This window comes from Chenopodium album, chromosome 17, assembly GCF_948465745.1.
Source record: "Chenopodium album chromosome 17, dcCheAlbu1.1, whole genome shotgun sequence".
NCBI classification, from domain to species: Eukaryota; Viridiplantae; Streptophyta; class Magnoliopsida; order Caryophyllales; family Amaranthaceae; genus Chenopodium; species Chenopodium album.
The window spans coordinates 48,624,711-48,644,151 of NC_137850.1; the positions used below are offsets into that span (position 1 = coordinate 48,624,711).

General features: G+C 36.8%; 1 protein-coding gene and 1 pseudogene across 2 annotated transcripts; one reads left to right on the forward strand and one right to left on the reverse strand.

Annotated features, from left to right (window-relative positions):
- Positions 1–1,450: 1,450 nt before the first annotated feature.
- Positions 1,451–12,278, forward strand: LOC145590046 (E3 ubiquitin-protein ligase UPL3-like). Of its 2 annotated transcripts, XM_081646778.1 has the most exons (18): positions 1,475–1,576; positions 1,769–2,855; positions 3,675–3,785; positions 3,892–4,008; positions 4,126–4,296; positions 4,373–4,534; positions 5,172–5,420; positions 5,507–5,628; positions 5,733–7,161; positions 7,454–7,549; positions 7,886–9,448; positions 9,551–9,775; positions 9,872–9,976; positions 10,892–10,972; positions 11,061–11,129; positions 11,214–11,342; positions 11,428–11,547; positions 11,661–12,278. In XM_081646778.1, the coding sequence occupies exons 2-18, from the start codon at positions 2,034–2,036 to the stop codon at positions 11,724–11,726; spliced, it is 5,637 nt and encodes a 1,878-aa protein (XP_081502904.1). In that variant the 5' UTR covers positions 1,475–1,576; positions 1,769–2,033; the 3' UTR covers positions 11,727–12,278. The 2 variants fall into 2 exon arrangements, with proteins under 2 accessions (XP_081502903.1, XP_081502904.1); XM_081646777.1 differs by having other exon boundaries at positions 1,451–2,855.
- Positions 11,956–18,890, reverse strand: LOC145589219 (beta-galactosidase 14-like; annotated as a pseudogene).
- Between the last annotated feature and the right edge of the window lie 551 nt (positions 18,891–19,441).

Below are 19,441 nucleotides of genomic sequence, written 5' to 3' on the forward strand. Positions count from 1 at the left end.
GTAAGATCCATTCGTAATATCCAACCCAAAACGGCCAAAAAGTTTAAGAGGTTATGACATATTAATGTATGTTGATGGCCCTTGGTCATACGATAAGTGAGGCCTCTACAAAATGATGGACTTTTCTTAATAAAAAGACACCAAAATATTGTTTCACAAGTTTGTAATTGCTCAATTGTGAAAATCATGACAACCAACTTATCATGTCAACATATATTACCAACTTATACATTAGTAAAATAAGATGTATTGTGCATAAGCGATAACAAACCTTTTAGAAAATGTTTTTTCCATTTATGTGTTTACCTCTTATGAATTTTAACCAAGGTGTTGGAAAAGTGTCATATCTTAGGTTTGACTTTTGAGGCAATACATCTACACGAGAGACAAGCAAAAATGACTTTAGTAAACAATGAGTTACTTTGTCAGTTGCCTACATAAAATATTGAAGCTCATCAAAATTCTTAAATTGGTGAAAATCTATGTTTACATCAAATATGACATTAAACATCTCACATGATTGATAATTAGTGACCCAACTATTAGTATACATGTCATCGCAAAAGTTATTGATACAAAAGAAAGGAGTTGTTTTGACATTTTCACACAACTCTGTTACACATTCCATTGGAAAAATAAATAACAACTTATTTTGGTACAACTATAGGCGTTCAAAATTAGCACAAACTCAATTGGATTGACTAATAATTATTATTTATTAAAAAATATGTAAACTAAAATAAAAAGGAGATATGTTCAAACATGAGCCATATATATATATATATATATGAAAAATCAACACGAACTTAGCATAAATTTATCTTAGCCTGTCTTATGTACGAACTAGTGGCTTGACACAACCTAATATATGTCCCCTCTATAAGTGATGTAACCCACTGTGTGAGAATACTATGCTAAAGAAAAATGCAACAATAAATATATGACGTGTAAGGTCAAATTACAAGTGTACTAGCCTAACAACCATTAAAAACGCATAAATCACCCAATGTTAATTATATGTAAAAACTTTACATCTAAGGGCTTGTTTGACATTATTTTTGGTTTTCAGTTTTTTTTTTTTTTTTTTAAAACTAAAAACAGGAAACAAGAAAAAGGTGTTTTCACTTTTCTGTTGTTAGTTTTCAAAATTATCATGATTTTAATAAGTCTAAATAATTTTTGATTCATTATGTGACATATATATAATATACTTTTAAAAAACAAAAAACCAAAAAACAGAAAAGTATAGTAATGCCAAACGAACTCTAAATTTATCGATTCAATTCAACATTATATTCCAAATCAACATCGAAATCAGCTGTACAAGTGGAATCATGATAACCTCCTTCAATAAAAACTTAATTCGAAAACAACACACAAATTGTTGTTAGGTCATTTAGGTGTAAGTTACGAGTACATAATTAGGGCTGTATTCATTCATTGATTATTAAAACCAAAAAATTGCAACATTATTAGAGAGTACTTGGCAGCCCCTCCTCCTCAGTCCTTCCCTTAAAACTTCCCGATATTTACGCATCCTTCCGCACCCCTTCACGTTTTATTCACCGCCATTAAAGTAACCTTCTTCCTCCTTCTTCTCTTCTTTTATATTCTAATTTCATACTTCAATTCCCAAACCCTACTTTCATTTCCTCAATTCCTTTTCTCTTTTTTTTTTTTTTTTTTTTAATTCAATTTTGTTTTTTTACTTAGGTTTTTGTTTTTAATTATCCAATTTGTTTCACACTCTAAACGCCACTCTGAACAGAATTCGCGACGAACGGAGTTGATCGGATTAAGATTGATTCAAATTCTAATTTGATTAATCAAGCATAGAATCGTTCTTTGTTTTCGAGGAAAGGAAAAAGGGAATCTAGGGTTTATAAAGTTGGGTGATTAAGCGATTCGGATTCGATTAGGGTTTTTTTATTTCGATTTTTAATCAGAAAGAATTCGTTTGGAAATGGTGGAAATCATCGTCGGATCGCCGAACGATTGATTGAAACCTTTAGAGAGGGTGGGTTTTGATTTGTATGGAAACTCGCAGCCGGAAGCGGGCGGAGGCGTCCTCATCAGCCCCTTCTTCGTCGTCTGTAGGTCCCACAACTCGCGCCGCGAAACGCACTCGTCTTTCTTCTTCCTCCTCGTCTACCACCACTACTCCGGCAACTCGCTCTCGAACTCGCTCTAACGTAACTGTGACCCCTGTAACCATGGATGAGTCGTCGTCCCGTGGCGGCCGAAGAGGTAGAAACCATCCTTCTGATAAGGACAATGACAAGGGTAAAGAGAAGGAACATGAGGTTGAGAAAGAGAGGGAGAATGAGTTAGGGATGAATGTTTTCGATGACGACGACGATGATAATGACAATGATGATAGTGAAGGAGGAGGTGGTGTGGGGCTTTTGCACCAGAATCTTACCTCTGCTAGCAGTGCCCTTCAGGGTTTGTTACGAAAACTCGGTGCTGGGCTCGATGATTTGCTCCCGTCGTCTGCTATGGGTTCGGCCTCCTCTTCGTCCCACCAGAGTGGAAGGCTCAAGAAGATACTTTCTGGATTGAGGGCTGATGGTGAGGATGGGAAGCAGGTTGAAGCATTGACTCAGTTGTGTGAGTTGCTGTCAATTGGGACTGAGGATTCACTCAGTACATTCTCTGTTGATTCGTTCGTTCCCGTGCTCGTGGGGTTGCTTAATCACGAGAGTAATCCTGATATAATGCTTCTTGCTGCGAGAGCAATTACTCACTTGGTTGATGTATTGCCTTCTTCTTGTGCTGCTGTTGTTCATTATGGCGCGGTTAATTGTTTCTGTGCTAGGCTGTTGACGATTGAATATATGGACTTGGCTGAGCAGGTATTACACTCTTGTTTTTATTACAGCTTGTATGAATTTCGTAACATGGAAACTTAAACCTGGGTTGATCCAGGAATTCTGAATTGGGGACCAACTGAAACACTTTTAATATTAAATTGCAACTAGTCTTTCTGGCAGCATTATTGTGAGTAAAAATCGTATCTTGAATGGTTGTACTCAATAGTGCTTCATGTTTACCAAATAGTCCAATTCAGGTTTTCTTAAAAACACACATTGATTTAGATTATAGAGACTAGTTTTTAGATGACATTAGTCCAACCATACTGCTGACAACAATCTATCCTGTCAGCAGCGTTGCAACAAATGCGACATGAGTGAGATACGGAGTATTAGACAATAATAATGACCAATCTATCCAATTTAGTGGATATTGATTTTAGTTTTTGGAGATAATGTCTATCAAGTTATTTTGGCAATAATGAAAGCACATGTTTCATCTGATCTGAATGGAAGTAGGAAGCAATGCATTTAGAATTTAGATCTTACCTTTTCGGAGAGATAGTCTATGGAGGAAGGAACTGAAAGCACCTCTGTGTAAAGGCAAGGGGCCAGTGGAGCATATTTCGCTTCTTCCTCTCCCAACTCTTTCAATTTCTTTTTTTTTCTAGATTTTTTAAATATAATTTTAGTTTTACTTTGTTTTGTTTGAAGCTTAGCATCTAGATGTTCCTTACTGGATATGCCAATGAATATGTATGTGATGTGTTAAAATAAATGATTGGATGAATAAATGAGTGATTATGGGATGATTTTTGAATTATTTATTTATTTATTGTTATTTTTTTTGGAATGGGATAGTCTCTGCAAGCACTAAAGAAGATATCTCAAGAGCACCCAACTGCGTGTTTGCGAGCTGGTGCACTAATGGCAGTGCTTTCTTATCTTGATTTCTTTTCAACTGGAGTTCAGGTAAGCTTATTTACCTTCATTTCATGTTTTTTGGTTGTTATGCGATGTAGATGTGGCTATGATCGTTCCTTTTCATATTCATAATGTATATTTTATCTGATTTCAGCGAGTGGCATTAGCTACTGCTGCAAATATGTGCAAGAAGCTCCCTTCGGATGCTGCTGATTTTGTAATGGAAGCTGTTCCTCACCTAACTAATCTCCTTCAGTATCATGATGCAAAGGTTGGATTGCAAGATCATAAAATTCGGACCTCTTGAGCATTTTATGCAAAGGAATTAAAGCTATTCTGGTTTTTGTCAATTTTTTTTTTATCCATCTTCGCTTTTATGATTTTGCAGGTTCTAGAGCATGCTTCTGTTTGCCTTACTCGAATTGTTGAGGCCTTTGCTTCATCTTCTGATAAGCTTGATGAGCTTTGCAATCATGGTCTGGTCACCCAGGCTGCTTCACTTATTTCAACCAGTAATTCTGGTGGGGGCCAGGCCTCCTTGACCACGTCTACTTACACAGTATGTGCTGTGATTCTTCAATTGTATAAGCTGTGTTCTTGAATATGGTTTTAATGTGATTTTGGTTATTCTGTAGGGTTTGATCCGACTTCTTGCTACATGTGCAAGTGGGTCTACTGTGGGAGCCAAGACGTTGCTGTTGCTAGGTATAAGTGGAATTCTCAAAGATATTTTGGCTGGATCTGGACTTGTGGGAAATATGTCTGTATCCCCTGCTCTTAGCAGGCCTCCAGAGCAGGTATGCTTATTGGTCCTTGTGGATATAAATAAAATTTCCCATTTATGGAGCTGGAAAGTTCCAATGCCTGCTTCTAGCTGGGTTGTTTCCTTGGCTTGAGGGTAGTTGGCTGGATCTAGTGGAAGTTTATAGCTATACTAAAAAAAATACTCCGTATGTGATTATTTTTTATTGTGTGTTGGAATGTAATTTTATTGCCAGCCTGTTAGTTGAATCTCATGTATCTTTTATGTGATTTTGTCTCAAGCTGTCCGGGATTGGCTGCTGACTAAAAGTGTATGCTATTGTAGACTTGAATTCACAGTGATTTGTGATGTGTTATGACTTATGAACTATTGATGTTGGTAAGCCAACTTCATGTCCTGTCCTGTTGTGCTATTTAGTAATGACCATATGAGTGTTCTGCCAATTCTTGCTCTTAAATTGTTAGGTTTCCATTTCTTATGGAGAGCTGTAAGAAAAGCTATGTGTTATCTTTTGATTAGGTGACCTAATAGTGGTTCTATACTTGTATGCATGATTCGGTGACCTAATAGCCGTGATACTTAGCATGGCATATTAATGTTTTGCGTGGTACACTATATAAGGAGCCTTTACTTTTGGGACTACTTGTTGATTTTTGTTCTGTTCCTACTAGATATTTGAGATTGTCAACCTTGCAAATGAACTGCTTCCTCCGCTTCCGCAAGGAACCATCTCCCTTCCAGCAAGCTCTAACTTGTTTGTAAGAGGACCTCTTTTTAAGAAGTCACCAATGAGCAGTTCTGGGAAGCAAGAGGAAACAAATGGAAATGTGCAAGACGTGTCAGCAAGAGAAAAACTCATGAATGATCAGCCTGAGCTTCTACAGCAATTTGGAATTGACCTTCTTCCCGTGTTGATACAGGTTTCAGTTGCTTAATTGCTGTTTAGTTTCTAGCTCTATATGTTCAATACGGTAGCATTAATTCATTATGTACTTTTGCTAAGCAGATTCATGGTTCAAGTGTGAATGGTCCTGTCCGTCACAAATGCCTTTCTGTGATTGGTAAACTTATGTTTTTCAGCAGTGCAGAAATGATATCATCTCTGAACAGCTCAACAAATATATCAAGGTGCCTGTTTTAAGTTTGCTTTGTTTTCATGTTAGTATTCCTACCACCTGCACTTCTGCATGGTTTGTCTTCGCACTCACTCCATGTTATGTTTTTTTTCTCAGTTTTCTTTCTGGTGTTTTGGCTTGGAAGGATCCACAAGTATTAGTTCCGGCTCTACAAATTGCAGAGATATTGATGGAAAAACTCCCTGAGACATTCTCCAAGATGTTTGTGAGAGAAGGTGTAGTTCATGCTGTGGATTCGCTCATAGCTTCTCCATCAAACTCTATTTTAGCTCAAACTGCTACCCCTGAAAAAGATAGTGATTCAGCTTTGGTAACATCTGCACGTGCTAGACGTTTAAGGAGACGAAGTGGAAACCAGCAGCAAGATGCCAACTCTCTGGAAGAGTTGAGGAATTCAGTTTCAGTTAATGTTGGTTCGCCTCCTACCTCCGTTGAAATTCCAACTGCCAGTTCTAATCTTCGCACAACTGTCAGTGGTTGTGCAAAGTCTTTCAAGGATAAGTTCTTTCCTTCTGATCCTGGGACTGTTGATGTTGGTATTTCGGATGATCTCTTGCATCTGAAGAATTTATGTGCAAAACTGAATGCTGATGTTGAGGAGCAAAAGTCTAAAGTGAAAGGAAAATCGAAGACTGCTAATGCTTATGTTGCAGATTTTGTAACTGGCAAAGAGGATAGCTTAGTTGGAATTGTTTCTGAGATGCTAGCAGAACTTAGCAAAGGGGATGGTGTTTCTACGTTTGAATTCATTGGCAGTGGGGTTGTCGCGGCCTTACTGAACTATTTTTCCTGTGGTTACTTTAATAAAGAGAAAATTTCAGAGGTGAATCTTCCTAAGCTTAGACAGCAGGCACTCAAAAGATATAAATTGTTTATCTCCATTGCCCTTCCTACTAGTGGCAGTGGAGGGAATGATACTCCTATGACTGTTTTAGTCCAAAAGCTTCAAAATGCTTTATCCTCACTGGAAAGGTTTCCAGTTGTATTAAGTCATTCAGCTAGGTCATCAGGTGGGAGTGCACGGCTTTCATCAGGTTTAAGTGCACTTTCTCAACCATTTAAGTTGCGCCTATGTAGAGCTCCAGGAGAGAAGTCTCTTCGTGATTACTCTAATACTGTTGTACTCATTGATCCATTAGCAAGTTTAGCAGCTGTTGAGGACTTCCTTTGGCCCCGAGTTCAACGAAGTGAATCTGGGCAGAAGGCATCCACTTCTGTGGGAAATTCTGAATCAGGACCTTCACCTACAGGAGCTGGTGCTTCATCACCCGCTGCCTCCACCCCTGCTGCTAGCACTCGCCGCCAGTCATCCAGATCCAGATCAGGTGTTAATATAGGGGACACTTCTAAAAAAGATACTTCTCAGGACAAAACTACTAGCTCGTCAAAGGGGAAGGGCAAAGCTATATTAAAACCATCACCAGAGGAAAGTAAAGGTCCTCAAACAAGAAATGCTGTTCGTAGGAGAGCTGCCTCAGATAAAGATGCCCAAATAAAATCACCCACTGGAGAATCTAGTTCTGAGGTGTGTTCTTTGTTTAATTATGCATCTGCTTTTTTTTTTATAAATGCATGTCAATTGAACCGAAATCCCTTATGAGTTTTTTTTTTATAGTGCCAGCAGCAACCTGCATTCCCCCATGATCCCTTGCTTTTTAGGCTGGCCTGTAACTTTTGATTTACTGTGTGATTAGACTTTAGAAAAGTTTGTTCTGTGTAATTTCTTTATTATTGTATCACTAGCAACTTGGGATGCATAGCTCTTCCAAATTTTCCAGTACTAAATATTTTTTGTTCTCCTTTATCTGTTCTTGCAGGATGAAGATTTAGAGATGTCTCCTGTTGACATTGATGATGCATTGGTAATTGAAGATGATGATATCTCTGATGATGAAGATGATGACCAGGATGATGTATGTAAACTTGGAATTTTTATTATTTATGATTATTTTGCATTTAGCAAAGTTATGAACTTTTTAAAGTATACAAGTACTTATTTGTGTGGTGAACATTTAACATGTTTTGATTCACCTAATTTGATATCTTTCTTGAACTTCTAGTTCATTTTGATACTATGATAGCTCAAAAGCTGATTTGGCTATGCTTTGTTCCCTTGATCTACAAACAGAGGGTACCTGAGAAGTGAAGTGTTGTATAAGGACGAGATTATTGAAAATTTGTTATTCACTGTTATGAGGTCGTTTTTGTTTTTTTCATGTTTCCTAATTTGTTTCATCTTTATTCTGCAGGTACTGAGGGATGATTCTCTTCCTGCTTGTATGGCTGATAAAGTGCATGATGTGAAATTGAGTGATTCTGCTGAAGACGGTGCTGCTGCCCCTGCAACCAGTGATAGTCAGAATAATCCTGCTTCAGGTTCCAGTAGTAGAGCTGCCACTGTAAGGGGGTCAGATTCTACAGATTTTCGGAGTGGGAGCTCTTATGGCTCTAGGGGTGCAATGTCATTTGCAGCTGCTGCCATGGCTGGGCTTGCTTCTAACGGAAGAGGAATTAGGGGAGGCAGAGATCGTCACGGACGTCCTCTTGGTGGTTCCAGTGACCCTCCTAAGTTAGTTTTCTCTGCTGGTGGCAAGCAACTTAATCCAAACTTGACAATCTATCAGGCTATCCAGCGACAGCTCGTGACCGATGAAGAGGAGGATGAGAGGTACAATGGTAGTGATCTTGTGACTAGTGATGGTAGCAGGCTATGGAGTGATATTTATACAATCAACTATCAACGGGCTGATAGCCAGGTTGAGAAGTCCCATGGGGCTGTGAATTCTGCCTCTCCATCAAAGTCCACCAAATCTGGAGCTGCTTCCGCTTCAAATGCTGTTGCTGCTTCACACCGGTCACCTCTGGACAGTATTTTGCAAGGGGAACTTCCCTGTGATATGGAGAAAAATAATCCAACGTATAATATTTTGTCACTGCTTCGTGTACTGGAAGGTTTGAATCAACTTGCCCCTCGTTTGAGGGTTCAAACAGCTTCTGATAAATTCTCAGAAGGGATGATTTCAGATTTAAATGAGTTGACTGTTGCTGGAGCTAGGGTTCTTACTTCAGAATTTGTTAACAGCAAACTTACCCCTAAATTGGCTAGACAGATACAAGATGCACTTGCATTATGCAGTGGTAGTCTGCCGTCTTGGTGCTACCAGCTGACAAAAGCATGTCCATTTTTGTTTCCTTTTGAAACTCGTCGGCAGTTTTTCTATTCAACTGCATTTGGATTGTCTAGGGCCTTGTATCGTTTGCAGCAACAACAGGGTGAGGGTCAAGGGTCTAGTGAAAGGGAAGTTCGAGTTGGGAGGCTACAGCGCCAGAAGGTTCGTGTTTCACGAAATCGCATTTTAGATTCTGCAGCGAAAGTTATGGAAATGTATTCCAGCCAGAAGGCTGTCCTTGAAGTAGAGTATTTTGGTGAGGTTGGGACAGGATTGGGTCCAACGTTGGAGTTTTACACCCTTTTGAGTCACGACCTGCAGAAAGTGGATTTGAAAATGTGGAGAACAAGTTCATTTGACAAGTCTTCTATGGAAATTGATAGTGATAATCGGAGCAAAGACGGGAAATCTGAAGACACCTCAGGATTGAATTATGGGGAAAATGCAAATCTTGTTCAATCCCCTCTTGGTTTGTTTCCTCGACCGTGGTCGCCAAGTGCTGATGCTTCAGAGAGCAGCCATTTCAGCAAAGTTGTAGAACATTTTCGACTTCTTGGACGAATCATGGCCAAAGCTCTTCAAGATGGAAGACTTTTGGATCTTCCATTATCAACAGCATTTTACAAACTTGTGCTTGGACAGGTAACAGTTATATTGGATGTTTGCTGTTTCAGAGATATTCTTTTTAACCAATTTTCTTGGTTCTATTGTTGCTCTTGTTAACCTGGTTCATTTGTACTGTAGGAGCTTGATTTGCATGATATCCTTTCATTTGATCCAGAGGTTGGGAAAACTTTACGAGAATTACAAGCCTTAGTCTGCAGAAAGCAGTATTTAGAGTCAATAGGTGGTGATCATCCAGATGTGATTGCGGAGTTGTGCTTTCGTGGAACTCCAATTGAGGATCTATGTTTAGATTTTACGCTTCCTGGATATCCAGATTACGTCTTGAAACCAGGGGATGAAAATGTAAAGTTAAATGAATCTCTTTTTCATTCTAGGTTTCCTCTACTTTGTTTACTTGTGTCCCGGGCATTCTAAGTTCTTCTGTGGTTATTATTGCAGGTGGATATCAATAATTTGGAGGAATACATATCATTGGTGGTGGATGCCACTGTTAAGTCTGGAATTATAAGGCAAATGGAAGCTTTTAGGGCAGGGTTCAACCAGGTTAGGATTTATCTGTCTTGCTATTTTTCTGTGTAACATCCGGTTTTGGGAAAAATGGTATTCTTGCCTCCATTTGGGTTGATGGAAAACATTTTTAATCAAATATACTTTTTCCATGCAAACAATCTTTCAAGGGAAAACACAATTGCAAACTAGGTCTCCTTTGTTTGATTTCTTGCAACAAAAGTTATCGAGAAAAGTGATATGGAAGTAGAATGAAGAGGATTGATGGGAGTGAATAAGGGTGGTAAGGAGTGGGGAGGAGATTGTGGCTTCCCTTTTTGTAGAATTGGGAAATGCTTTTCACCATTGGGTGAGTTGTTTTTCACTCCTTTACAAACTAACAATTTAAACAAAGGAAAATGGGAATATGTTTTTCCGGGTATTGTTCTACACCTAACCAAATGCTCTCTTAGTTAATGCTCCGTATCAACTTTTTTTTTTTTTTTTAAAAAAATTGATTGTCTTAACTATTCATTAAGGCCTTTCTAAGAATTTGGGCCACAATCTTTGTTAAAGCCTACCTAGTATTAATTATGAAAATTAGTTTGATGAGTTTACTATGGCCGCACTTGCACTGCTAGCTTGTTGCCTGCACTCACACTGCTAGCTTGTTGTCTTTCGTATCAATCTCTGGTTAGGCTTTTCCTGCAATATTGGCTTCAAGATTGATATAACCAGTTTGTTTGATGGCTCTGAAATGTCTCTCTTTTTCAACTTGTCTGGTGCTTGTTAATTGTTTCTTATTGTGTTTCAGCTATGTTGCTGAAGTCCATATTTTAGTGTTTGCAGGGGCTGATGTGTTATTATGGTTTGTTGAGTTGTTACTTGGACTACTCCCTTGCATTTAGGATATTATTTTGTATTGTGGGCCTTGTGGCTTGTAGTAACTAATTTTCATGTGCTTGTGATCAGGTTTTCGACGTCACATCTTTACAGATATTTTCTCCAGATGAATTAGATTGCTTGCTTTGTGGCCGTAGAGAGTTGTGGAAGGTAACATTTAACTTTGGTTGTTAACTTCTGGCCATTGTGCTCAATGAGGGTCTTTTACATATGGGCTGATAATTTTCATCATTTGCAGCCTGATATGCTTGTTGATCACATTAAATTTGATCATGGATACACAGCCAAAAGCCCTGCCATTGTTTATGTACGTTTCTTTACTTGAATCAACTCCTACCAGCTTGTGTTATTTGTACTATCAATACAAAGCTGAATCATCTACTTATTTCAGTTGCTTGAGATTATGGGTGAGTTCACACCAGAACAGCAACGTGCTTTTTGTCAATTTGTCACTGGTGCGCCGCGCCTTCCACCTGGTGGTTTGGCTGTGCTGAGCCCCAAGTTGACAATTGTGAGGAAGGTAATATTTTCATGCTAAACTCTGATATATTTCAATATCTGGTCTCTATCAAGAACTTCTAAATTTGCTGCCTGTCTTATTACAGCATTCTTCAACCACCACCACAGCTTCAAATGGAACAGGGCCTTCAGAATCTGCAGATGATGACTTGCCAAGTGTCATGACCTGCGCTAATTACCTTAAGCTTCCTCCTTACTCGACAAAGGTACTACAAAAATCTCATCTGAACTTTTGTTTTATGGGATCTTTGTATCAGATATATTTTGTTGGTTCTCTATCCCTTGAGATAAATACCGGGCTTGGATATTTGTTGAGCAGGAAATTATGTTCAAGAAGTTGCTTTATGCTATCAACGAAGGACAAGGATCATTTGATTTGTCATGATTTATGGGTCTGTCAAGTTATCCAAATGAGGTTTGTGAATTCAACATAAGGTTTGGGTGGCTAAAGACATTCTTGCTTGGGCTGAATATGATCTTTGAAGTAGATTGTGTTATTGTGATGAAATAATGCCTTGTGAAAGTGGTGGCTTATAGGAAGTTTTTACTTTTGGAGACGGCGTGGTTGAATTTTGGGGTTCTGATGTGGGTTCGTTTAGGTATTTGAAACATGTTTAAGATCTGTCGTACATTTTGTATATAATTCCTTCTCCAACCTCACACAGATTCTGGTGGTCTTCCAAGTTTCTTGCTGTTTTCCATCGTTTCAGCATCTGCATTTTAGTAACTATAAACATCTACTCAATTTCAGTTGCTAAGGAAAAGTGATTTAGGGTGACTTCTTTGGATCGGCGGCTTTTGAATGGAATGGGTTCTTTTGTTACTGCCCTGCCTTTCGGGCATGTATATATTAGTTTCTGTGCTTGAGATTTTCATACATTTTCTGAGAACAGTTGATGTACTTCAAACAAAGAAAATAGGAAATAATTTGTTCTTAGTCATCTCTTATAATTAGTTCATCAAGTTTTTATAAGATTGGTTTATAATGTGTGTTTTTCCTGCCTTTGAATCTTTTTATTGTCACGACACTTGACATATTGCACTACCACAGCCTTAAAATTTTTAACTTATGTTACTGGGAATGTTATGGCTGATGCGATTCTAGTTTGCCTAATGAGATCTGATAAATTTACCAAGTAGAGTAAGTACTTCGTATTAGGTTAATTTATAAGACCACCCGGGTTCAAATGTTTCTGCAAATCTACAATTTCCTCCGTCTCATAATATAATTCTTGTTTTCCTAATTTGGAGTTTTAAAATGTTATTCTTGTTTTTATTTTTGGATAGTATGTAAATATCATTATACTCTAATTTTTTTTAACTTTATATATTATACTTTCTAATTTATCTTTGAAATTTGCACTATCTTTTTCAACTGTTTTTCTCTAACTTTTGTCTACTTTTTCCTTTTATTAATGTACTTCGTCCATTTTCACCTCCCATTTCTTAAATATTGTGAAAAAAAAAACATGAACTATATTACAGGACGGAGGGAGTATGTAGTTTAATAGAATTATTGAAAAGTTATTTCTGATTTGATTTAATTACCAAGTGTTTTACCACTCAAGAACTTTTTGTTTTTTTTTTTGTTTTGTCAAAAAAAAAAAAAAAAAAAGACCCTAGTTGTAGGTTAAGTATTTTGGAAATTAATCTTATAAAGAGTAATATGTTTACATAAATGCATTTAAATGAGTTAAGTATAAAACAGGGGACTCAATTGTTGCAAAGTATGGGGAAAGAGGACTCAATTTATTTTATGGAGGAAAAGGGGACTGAGGTTAAATTTCCAGTTAAAGGGGTGTTTTTAGGTGACTTAACTCACATTTAACCCAAGAAGAATTAAGTCCCTTGTAAAGAATTAAGTCTCTCATTATTGTCTTGATTAAACCAAATGAATTTAATACCTTCATTAATCATTCTTGTTTTTTTTTTTTTTTTTTTTTTTTGAAAGAAACATGAGGCTTAATATTAATCAAGGAGTTAAATTACATCCAGGTCCGCAATAGTGGATACACTATGCGGAAAAGAACTCAGAAACAATTGTTCAACCCCACCCATAGAAACTAGCCTAGCAACTAAGTGTGCAACAACATTCCCCCCTTTCTTCAAGAAAAGGCATTAAAGCCACCATTCAAACATCAATATCTTTTTTTTTTTTTTTTTTGAAATATCAAAACATCAATATCTTCAAGAACTAGATCAGTAGGAGTTCTTCCATTACGAGATAACACTCCCCTCGCTGCACAGTGCACACTCAGCTCTTACACCTCCATGTCCACCCGAGACAGCAACATTATATGATCTGAAATATAATCGTTTGAAATTAAGAGAGTGCAACAACAAAAGCTTTGTTTTTTTAAAATTTGTTATCCTAAAAAATAATTCTTTCAATAATAATTTCTTAACAAAAAAAAACCAAAGCATGTTCTTCATCTTCATGGTTATAGCTTATTTGTCTTTCTTTTGTAGCAGAAGCACACATCAGTAGTTTCAATAAATACTTGCAGAGCCCTGAAATTAAAAATAAATTATGGACTGTATTAAAATAAAAAATCAGGAACTCAATTCTTTACAAATTAAAATATTAACAAAAAAAAAACATACTTTTTTTTAATTGGTTAACCAAAGGGACTCAATTGTTTAACCAAGGGACTCAATTCTTTCCCCTTAATTAATTAAAACCCACCGATAACCCAAGCCCGTTCTAGCCCAGTCCCCTTTTCCTCTTTAAAATAAATTGAGTCCCCTTTTCCTATATTTTGCAAGAATTGAGTCACCTATTTTAGACTTAACTCGCATTTAAATGGACTTTGGTGCGATTTTTGCGGGTTTTTTTTTTTCCTATTTTAATTTTTTTAAAAAAGAGGAATTTTATTTTATGAATAAAAAATGTAACTTTTATTTTACCTCGAACCCATAATTATTTATGGCAACTTTACCTTCAAGGTTCCATATTTAAACGCATACTTCGTGTATAACATATAAGTTCTGCTTAGTTACTTAGTACTGTATATGATTCTTATTGGGCAATATGCAAGATGTAGTGTTTATCTAAATGTATAATTTCAATTACAAAATTTTCCTTAATATATATGAGCTCAAATAATATTTTGGCCATTTAAAATTACGAAAAAGACATACAAATTTGTAAGTAAGACCAATTTTTATTTATTTCGAATATTGTTCTTTGCTCCAGGCTCCAGCCTATGGAGTGAGCACTCTAGTAAATTGATTTTCCCCCAAAAACATATTGTATAGCTATATGCCTTTGATTGCCATTGTTTTTCCTTCAAAAAATGAAAAAAAAGATAGTCGCTTTAGTTCTTGAGGCTGCATCTCACTTGAACGGCCAACTGAAAAGTTTCCCAGGTCCTTTTGCCGGGGTCCATTTCACCTTCTTTGCGCCTTCCTCGGTGAAGTACTGGTGTTTCTCTCCTTCCATACCAATCTGCATTTGAGTACAGTTTTCAGGTCTTTAATTTTTATGTTCAAAGAGTAAATTACACCAGTAGAAGTTATACAAATCAACATTAAGTCAGTAATGTACCTTGTGGTGCCATCCATTTAATGACAGATCAAGATCTCCTGTACCTAAACCTAAGATTGCTAGATTTTTCAACCCTGTCCACCTCTTTTCCATATTGCTTCCGCTATCCTTTACATCAAATGAAGCAATTATAATTTGATCAGTCTCTTCTTCATCTTCGTTGGGAGTAGTTTGATACAGTATATTATATCTACTATTCTACTACGTATATACTACTATTTAGTACAATTAATGGCCGAGTCCTGTTCTCTTCATTTTATTTTAATAAAATAACTGAATTATTTTTACTGATTAAAACAAACTTTTGTTGATCCCCTGGTGTTTTAAGGTATATGCAATTACTGTTTTTGACTGATTGAAACTGTTACAGTTGAAGAAAACGGGCCTTAAAATGAAGAAAAATTCTGCTTCACCCTTGTACCTTTGCTCTTACCAGCATTCCAACCACACTGCTCAAGATTGTTATATTGTTGACGCCTTCCTTCAATCTTATGGGTGCCTGGAAAGAAAAACTTGGTTCTCTGTGGATTCCATGTTTGGTACCTTAAGAAAGAAAATGGGTAGAAATGGTCACCAAAGAGTGTTATCCTTGGTAACATATCTAATTAAGTTGAAAAAAATTAAACATACCTACAAATTCACCATTGACAAAGGCATGCATCGCGTGCCCAAGATGTTTTTCCCATAAGACTGGCTGGAGAGATTTTTTAAAAGGCAAGTCGACATTGTCCAAATCTGTCCTGGAATTACAATAGAAGATTCACACCAAAAATAAACAAAATCATTAGGATGGTAATATTGGCTGATTAAGTAAACATCTACTAGCAAATATCAACTGATGCTCATTTGGTCTTTTATTTTGATCACCTGGTTGTGTACTAAAAGTAGTCAGTTTTGTCCTGTCCAATATAAAATTGTTCCTGTGGATCCCTCGCGTAGAGATCATGCTTAGTCGGCAAGTGCTCAACAGTCTTCTCCCATTTCAGACCCTTGTTGGCTCTTTCAGACCTTACAAATTCTCTTGCACTATGTTGACTTACCATCTGTTTCTCAAATTACTTGGAATTTCTTAAGTGAATCATTGAAGTGTACATGTTTATGTTTGGTTTAATGTTTAAAAAAAAAAAACTGACCTGATCTGTATTGAAGACAACATTCTTGCAGTCTGGCAAGATGCTGATGGATTTGGGTGGGAGGGTTTGCTCTATGCCTTTAAATTTCATGGTTTCTGACAAATGTGTTTTGTTGTTCCACAGAAAAGCTGCACAAAGGTTGCCTTTCTCGAAGTAACGTGCCTGATCGTTGCATATATCAAGAAGACAATGAAGCCAATTAGCCAATAACCACGTTTGATCCTAACAGTCTAGCTGTTTAGCAGGCAATGGTAATGCATCTCCCTCCCCAATCAATGCGATAACTAAATATGCGTTTGCAATAAAAATCTAGGAAGAAACACATTTTTTTACTACAAAGTTGCATCAAACATGCTGTTAGTTTTTTTTTTTTTTTTTTTTTTTTTTTGTTATAAGCTAAATTACCTCCAAATCTGGACCGTATTTCTTGACACCATATCTCCCTGCAAGAATAGCCTTCTTGCTTAGAGCTATAGCACGGTGCAAGTCCCTCAAATGTCCCCATTTAGGTTCCCTTTTCAGAACTAATCAAGCATGCATAGCAATTCATGTTCAAATGATGATTTTTGTTTTTGGTGTTATACTGATCATTTGCTCTATAGGAGTTCTGCTAAGATCCAGGGGAAGGTATTTACCATATTCATCAAGTGGAGCTTCATCATAGTAGCGAGTGGTAGTAAAGGCTGCTGCTGTTCTTCCATAGTTTGTACCACCATAGTACTACGCCAACCCACAGATTATATAAGATGGTAAAAAGTAAATAGGGTTATCCTTAAACTGTCCTAGATTGTACTCCCTTCGTCCCATATTATATTATGTATTTTTTACAAAAATTTGGACTATCACGTTAAGAATAGTAGTAACGTAGGTGTTGATAGAGAGAAATAGAAGTAACTGAAGTGTAGGAATGGTGACACAAATATTGTTTCAGGAGATGGAGAAGAAAAAAGTTGGACATCCCAAAAAGACTAATACTAGAAGTAGTATAAAATATGGGACAACAGAGCACCAAACTTGAGTTTTTGCTCATTAGTTTAGCTGGTTATATACCATGTAATAGTTAGTGTGGCTTCCTGTCTTGTCGAACCAGCGTGCCACACCAAAGGCAGTATCCTCAGCTGATCTCTGAGAAGGTACATCTCCGAAAACTCTGTACCTGTGTAGTTACATTATTAACAAACAAAACACAAAGATTTTGGTTAGTATTAAATCATGTAAAGGAGCCAGAGATAATCTAGGAGAATAAATATGTACATAACTCTTAGTCTAGATTATAATTGAGAAAATCATTGTTATTACTAATAGTAACTAGTAAGAACTACTTACTGTGCAGTCCAGTTTTTAGTCCACAGAGATGGCTTGTTAGGTGCATTTGGACCTGCAAATGTCTCTCCACAATGTCTACCATTGCAAGCATGGATCTGTAGTAAAGAAATGGGTAAGTTATGAAACCTCTTAAAATTTCTCCTGTATATATAAGTATTAATTTGGGAGTAAAGTTTACCACTTCACCAGGCGCGTCTTTTTGCTTGCACATGATCCATGGCACACCAGTTTTCTGTCCAACAGCTAAGTCTGCAGCCCAATGGATATATCTCTCCGCAGCACCAAATCTGTAAGCTTCTCTGATAGTATCATACTCATTTTCCACCTGACAAAAGGATGTGATGAAGTGTTAAAGAGTGCTAAGCTAGCTAGCTCTCCAACTAACAACATCAATCCATAACTTATCAACACATTGTTAAAAATATTCACCTGAGACAGGATAATAGGACCCCCCTGCGAGGCAAATAAATTGTGTTTCTTCATTAAGCCAATGATCTTGTTGACCCATTTCTCCATATTTGCCTGTTTACGTTCAAATTTGTGAAAATTTCTTATTGATTTCGACAAAATTGTGTAAGATTAGTGATTGAAATCATCATAGTTACCTTAAACACTTGGTTATCTGTTCTGTATGCAATATTGGGCTCTTTTCTTAGCCAAAATGGATATCCTCTGCAACAAGGCCATTATTACTGGCTTATCATTTGCATATGACAAAATTGTTTGGAACACATCTAGAGGATTTGTAAAATTGCCAAAAAAGTAATGTAATATACTGCGTAACATAGATGATATGGTGTTACCCTTTAACTATATCGTCTTTTAAGGAAGATGTAAGAGGCTGGTAACATTGTCATGTGATGTTTCGTAACAAAATTAAAATAAGAACCCTACCCATTGTTCCATTCAGCTTGAACGAAAGGTCCAACCCTGAGGGTCACCCACATGCCTCTCTCAGCAATCAGTTTGATGAATCTAACAATATCATTCTACTGCAATAACAATATAATTAAAGATAATTATTTCTTATAAGTTTATGTTATACTATATTTTATCTCACCTGGCCCTTAACAGGCTCATGCTGGCTCCAAAACACATAAGTTTGTATCACATTTAGGCCTCCGTCTTTGCACCTGTCTAGGATATCCTTCCATTCCTATTTTACCAAAAACCACGATCACATTCGCCACGAATTAGGACATGTTTAAGAAAACACTTTATGTTAAGTCAATTTTTACACGATTCATGTCTTAGTGTTGCATAGCCAACTTCTCAATAAAATTACTCAATTTCAATAAATCCCGGTTTCACATAGAATCATAGATAGGTACAACTGACAGATTATTTTCGGTACCTCAACAGGTACACGAGGGTAATGTACTGAACCAGAGTAGAGGAGCTCTCTACTGCCATTGATTATCAATGACCGTGCATCATATGTAACACCACGGGTTTTTTTCTCTCCACCATGCACGGTGATGAAGAACACAAGGGCTAATATAAGTACATATTTATGAAATTCCACCATAACTTCCCTTTTCATCTATATATTCTCAAAAATAAAGGGAAGAACAGGGGATAAGCAGGGCCCGGGTTTTCGTAATTATTGCAAGTAGTCACTCTTCCATGGACAGGAAGAGGACATGGCCAAGAAAGAGCCCAATGCAAAAGATTTGATTAATACAACTCAAAGGGTATATATACACAAAACCAATGATACAACTTAGGAAATCCCCAATTAAGCAAATAAATGAATAATTAGTTCCTGGTTGTTAGGATATTTGATTGATTATTACCTGGTACTCTCTGTTTTTTTTTATAAAAATCATGTATGATTAGCTGTTTATTAAGAATGAATTACGTCGAGTTAACGTTTTAAATCATGTATGATAAGCATGTTCTGCATATCATTTGAATTCGACACTACGAGTCCAATTTATTTGCCATTCAAGTCCTGCATACATGACTATTAGTTACAATGTTAATATAACTGCTATATATAGTTAGTATGTTTTACAATGTTTCTAGATGCAATGCACGATAAAAAGAACAAGTCAAAAAGCCTTTAATTAGACCAAAGTTTTGTCTGTTGAT